Source organism: Suricata suricatta, chromosome 5 (genome assembly GCF_006229205.1).
Source record: "Suricata suricatta isolate VVHF042 chromosome 5, meerkat_22Aug2017_6uvM2_HiC, whole genome shotgun sequence".
NCBI lineage: Eukaryota > Metazoa > Chordata > Mammalia > Carnivora > Herpestidae > Suricata > Suricata suricatta.
Window position 1 is genome coordinate 133,702,816 of NC_043704.1, and position 6,000 is coordinate 133,708,815.

At 38.4% G+C, this 6,000-nt stretch overlaps 1 protein-coding gene across 1 annotated transcript in view; it reads left to right on the forward strand.

Moving 5' to 3' along the window:
- The window catches only part of KAT2B (lysine acetyltransferase 2B), a 99,929-nt gene that overhangs the window by 54,007 nt on the left and 39,922 nt on the right, over positions 1–6,000 (forward strand). The window contains exon 7 of the mRNA XM_029938770.1: positions 785–966. Within this exon, the coding sequence (XP_029794630.1) occupies positions 785–966 (182 nt within the window). The remainder of the gene's footprint in view (positions 1–784; positions 967–6,000) is intronic.

Sequence of the window (6,000 nt, forward strand, 5' to 3'; positions counted from 1 at the left end):
TTTTTTAGCCTACCATTATTTGGCTAAATAAATCTCAGATTCTCTTGACTGAATTTCTTGATGAGAATGATTATAGAAGACAGGACATCAGAGTCCCTGGAAATACAAATAAATGTATTTTTATCAGTCAGTTTTCAGTAGAAGAAATTTTATTTAGTCTCCAAACTCTATTAAACAAGAATTCGTTCTTTTATTTGAACTTAGATTAGATGGGAATGTTCTGCTGATTGATTAAATTAATCCACAGATTCTTTTAAAAGCTCATAATTCTGAATAAGAATATTTTTTTTTCTTGGTAAGCTTGGCAAAAGAGTGATAGTAAAGAGTTTAAATTCTGGTGGTTGAGTTCAGTGGTAGACATGCAGCCTTTTGATAGAAATTTTGGTAATCCTTTTTAACATCATGTGTACCCAAGAACCTCATCATACATGAGCTACTGTGTTGAAAGTGCAGCAAGAATTCGTTTACAAAATAGTGCTGTTTTATTGTTTCAGAGGTTTTGACCTTTTCAGTCTGTGAGCTTGATTTTCTCTTTAACGCTTGAGGATCGCAGCAGGCATAGAATAGCGACTCCCAGCCTCTCTGTCTTGTCACTTTTCATCCACTGTGATGTGTGGTGCAGTTCCCTCTGGGCATTCCTGTTTTCTAATAGGGAAAAGGAAGAGGCTTTGTGAATAGAGAAATGTCTGTTCCCTTGCTAATAACCAGTGGCGGTGCTGCGTGGGTGTTCAGAATTCGCATGATCGCAAAGCTATGTGAATAAATCGCTTTCCCTCCTTTTAAGGGTGTGAACAACTTTGTGCAGTACAAATTTAGTCACCTGCCAGCCAAAGAAAGGCAAACGATAGTTGAGTTGGCAAAAATGTTCCTAAACCGCATCAACTATTGGCATCTGGAGGCACCGTCTCAGCGAAGACTGCGATCTCCCAATGATGACATTTCTGGCTACAAGGAGAACTACACAAGGTAATCAGACGATCACTTCCTCTTCCCTTGGCCCTTGTACAGCCTGTTGCAGACAGAAGTCGCTACTTGTCTCTGTGAGCAGAAGGTTGCCCAGGTGTTTTGGTAATCAATCAATTCAGAGAGGATGTTTCTATAATTTAACTTTTTATAATCACAGCATTTGGGGGGGCTGGTGAGAGATCCAAACCACCTAGTCCTATACTATCCAGTGTGATAGTTGATAGCTGCCTGAGGCTACTGAGTGCTTGAAATGTGGCCAGTATGAATTAAGATTTCTAAGATTATACCAAATAAATAAATAAGTAGATAAATAAATAAGTAAATAAATAGAAGAATGTAAAATATTTCATGAGACTTTTTAAAGTTTATTTATTTTGAGAGAGAGAGGGAGGGAGGGACAGAGAGAGAGCATAGGGGAGGGACAGAGAGAGAGAGAGAGAATTCCAAGCAGGCTTGTGCTGACAGTGCAGAGTCCAATGCAGGGCTCAAATCCACAAACCATGAGATCACGACCTGGGCTGACCTCAGTAATGATTACATGTTGAAATGATAATATTTTGGCTATATATTCTATTAAAGAAGACATATTATAGTTCATTTCATCCATTTATTTTTACCTTTCAGTGAGATTGCTGGAAAATTTAAAATTAGTTATGCGGCTTGCATTGTAGTTCTGTTGAATGTCCCTGATCTAGATAACCAGACTATGACTCTGTGATTATTATATAGAAACCTCACTCATTTGAGAAAACAAAGCAACAAAACAAAATGACCATGAGTATAATAGTGTTAAGGAATTTTTATAAAGAAGGAATGATCACTCTAGTCCCAGAACCATGATGGCACTAGTATCATTATACATGTTGTCTTCCAGTCTTTCCCCTTTAAATGAAACTTTCTATTAGTTAGAATGAAGAAATATGTAGAATTTGCATCCTGTATGTCCCCCTACCTAACATCATAGCAAACATTTTACTGCGAACCTTATAGTCTGTTGAGTGATGTACTGTAATGTACCCAGCCAGTTCCCTCTTGGTTGAGAGCAGACTGTGCAGATATTCCTGGACTGCACATTTCCTTCTAATGTGGGAATTTGGTTTTATTGTTTATGAATTGCAGAATAATAGAGTTAACTTAAAGAAAATCTTAAACATGGGCCACTACATTTATTTTCATTGAAGTAAGAGAGTGACTTGAATTATCCATTCTATTTACCTTTTTATACTTTCATCCTTTTCTGTTTTATTTATTTATTTAAGTAATCTCTGTACCCAACATGGGGCTCCAACTCAAGACCTAGAGATGGAGAGTCATATGCTCTACCAACTGAGGCTTCTGACCCCCTTTTATATTTTATAGCTATATCAAGCTTGATTCAGGAGATATTGCTGAGTTAGAGTAGGAAATGGTTTTTGATTGTGCAAAGAGCACTTGTACCGAGGTTCTTTTTTATAATAGCAGATGACAGGTAGGGATGAGCATCATTTAAGAGAAGTTTTCCTCTCTGATCATTGACTTGACATTGTCCCCCTTTCTCTCCTCCCTTCTTTTACAATAGATATCATTTGAGTCATAAAGTATTTCCTCTTACTAATTGACATTTGTAAGAATTACAGATTTCTTCAACATAATTTTTTTTTTTTTGAGAGAGGGCGCAAGTGATCAAGGAGGGGCTGAGAGAGAAGGAGAGAGAGAATCCCATGAGAGTCAGAGAGAGAGAAAGAGAAGCGGGGCTCACCTGACATGGGACTCAAGCTCATGAATCATGAGATCATGACCCAAGTCAAAGTCAGATGCTTAACCAACTGAGCCACCTAAGTGCCTAAAATCAATTTTAAAAAATTATATCTTTATTTCTATATATTGATTTCAGAATTTTACATGAACAATATTTCCTATATTATCTTAACTGTCATATGTAGTAAAAATTGAGATAATAAATCTATCAAAAAATATAAGGATGCCTGGCTGGCTCAGTCAGTAGAGCAGTGACTCTTGATCTTGGGTTTATGAGTTTGAGTCCCATGTTGGGTATAGAGATTACTTTATATCTATCTATCTATCTATCTATCTATCTGCCTGTCTATCATCTATCTTACCTATTTATTTTTGTCTAAACCCACCTGTGAATGATTGGAAAGCTGAATATTTGCCAAACCCAGATGCCAGAAAGTATTCACCACCACTAACAGAGGAAAAAATGTTTCATCAAGAAGGAGAATTAAATGTGAAGCAGCATGGAAGATACCACTGTATTTTAGAAAATTGTAAAGATACTATGTAGCACTTGGGAATTACCAGGAAATGGGTGACACTTACAAATACTTAGGGAGTAGTAAAGTTAGAAATCGAGCTTTGAAATGAACAGTGAGTATGAATCATAGCTCCATCCCTCCCTAATTCTGTGTGCTCTAGACGGGTTACTTCACCTCCTTGACCTTGAGTTTCTCATGAGTACTGAGTGTTGGGCGTAGTGTGTGGAACACAGGACGGGCACTGGGAAGATGCTAGTCATCATTTTCCTCCTATACACGTTGTTCTCTACAACTCAGTCACTGCCAGCGTGGGACTCTTAAGCTAGAGCACGTACAACTGAATGAGAGTGTCATTATTTGAATACGACTTTAGAAACTAACATAATAGGGAAGAGAAAGATAGCAGCAGATTCCTTTCTAGCCCAGTATCCTGAGCCGACAGCTGAAGTCAGAGGAGTGGAGCCTGACGGTGAAAAGAAACCTGCTGAGAGTCTAGAATGAACACACCCTGATGAGTTCTGAAACCTGCTGATTTCTAGGCGGAATGTAGACCAAGAGCCTCTGTTAATAATAAATAAGGAAATGAAGGTAGACAACACCCCCTCCCCTGCTTGCCCAATGTCACCCCATGTTGATGAAGGAACGGAAGTAGAGAGAAACAACCTGTGAAAATTTTGAGAACCCGCAACCGTTTCAAAGTAAAACCTCACTGTCATGGCCTCTTAGGATCTTAACAAACCACACGCCACTACAGCATGGTGTCTCATTGATACAATCTTCTCAAAAATGAGTAACATTACAGGCAGCAGGCACTGCCAGGCCTTATCTTGATGTGTAAGTGAGCCTCGGGGCCTGTAATGCTGGTTCAGCATGTCATTCACAGCAGTTGCAGCAAGAAAAACGAAGGGGTTGAACCCTTCTGGAGCTCGTACGCCAGCCCGGAGATGGGGGGACACCGGATTCTCTGTGGAAGAGAATGGACCCAGGAAGTGATTGTTTGTTGTGGAGCTAACCTGTGAAGGCTTTCCAATAAAAAATTAAATGCAGACTGAGCAGTAGGACTGCCTAAGCTACCTCTGCTCTCTGTTCTGAATAAAGGAAAAAGAAAACTTTTATATGTTGAAAATATCTGACATAGTGATGCTTAATGCTTAATATTAATAATTAAAAGCAATATGCATCCCCCAGAAATCATTGTGGTTTCAGAAAAAAACTCTGAAGAAATATTTTGAAGTTCCTTGAATTTCATGATGGTACACTAATACATTTTCATGAAGAAATGACCTGAAAATAAAGTGTCAGAGGAATGTGACTTCTTAAAATACATCTGACCAACGGAATCTGCCGCTAGAAATGGCAAATATTTAGTTCAAGATTTTGAGTTATGCAGACTGTCTGAAAGGTGTTAATGGTCACCCCATGTTGGGGAGATTTTTTTTTTTTAATGCAAATTCAAGTTAGTTAACGTATAGTGTAGTCTTGGCTTCTGGAGAAGGACCCAGTGATTCATCACTTCCATATAACACCCAGTGCTCATCCCAACAAGTGCCTTCCTCAATGCCCATCCCCCATTTAGCCGATTTCCCCCCCCCCCCCCGCCCCCCGCCCTCCAGCAACCCTTGGTTGGTTCTGTGTATTTGAGAGTCTCTTACAGTTTGCTGTCCTCTCCATTTTAATCTTATTTTTCCTTCCCTTTCCTTCCCGTATGTTCATCTGTTCTGTTTCTCAAATTCCACATATGGGGAGCTGTTTTGTACGAATACAGAGCAAGTTTGATATAACTAAGTTGATTTTGGTGAAACAGTTTTTATGTAACCATTGTTACCAAGTGTTCATTAGGCATGTATGTCTAGGACAGTATTTATCTGGAGGCAAGCAGAGAAAGTGGACTCTAGGGGATAGGAGACCCTAGCCTTTAGTTCAGGTGAATTAGGAGAGATCACATAATTTCTACAAACCTTAGGATTTTCATTTCAGCAAGTAGGACGACATGGGCTTCCGTGGTCAGATTCTCCAGTTCACATTTTAAAGAAAGCAAGTTGGTTGCAAAGCATCATTGTGCTGTCAAAAATCCGACAGAGTTATTTGAACTATCAGTAAATTGCATACACATGCATTAGTATTGGGCATGCAAAAATGAATGAACGATATCCCTTTCACTACTTCTTAGATGACCTGAAACCAGTCATTTAGGTAAAATCTTTTCTTGCAGTTAAGTGTTTGGAGGAGTGTGTGTGCAGAGACGCACACAAATTCCCATTTGTTCTTTTCATCCCTCTATGCGCAATGACTATGTCATGGAATAAAACAGCACTAAAACCCCACACATTGACTCAGACTCTGTCTTAGCATACTGTGCACTTTACAGATTTATAAAATAATATTAACCTTGGAAGTAAAAACTGAACAAAGCTAAAAAGCGTAAACTATGGTCTATGAAATGTTTCTTAGAGGAAATGAGTGGAAGCCCATTATGTGAAACATTTTACTAGACAATGATAATCTCTACTCCCTCCTTCTACCCTGGCAAGATTGCATGGCCTGTTAAGCACTTCTTCTTTTTTTTTTTAAACAAAATTCACATTTTATTTAGGTTGAAATAAACTATACAAAATTGATTTTCTTCACCAAAAATAACAGTAATATTTTCTGTATTATTCCTAGATAAACCACAAAACACTTATTTTTGTAGGTTTTCCAGGTTTTGCATACAAATCAAGATGAGGCAGTAAATATAGTCATGGAAAAAGAGGGAAACAGACAAATCAGTTGTCAGTAT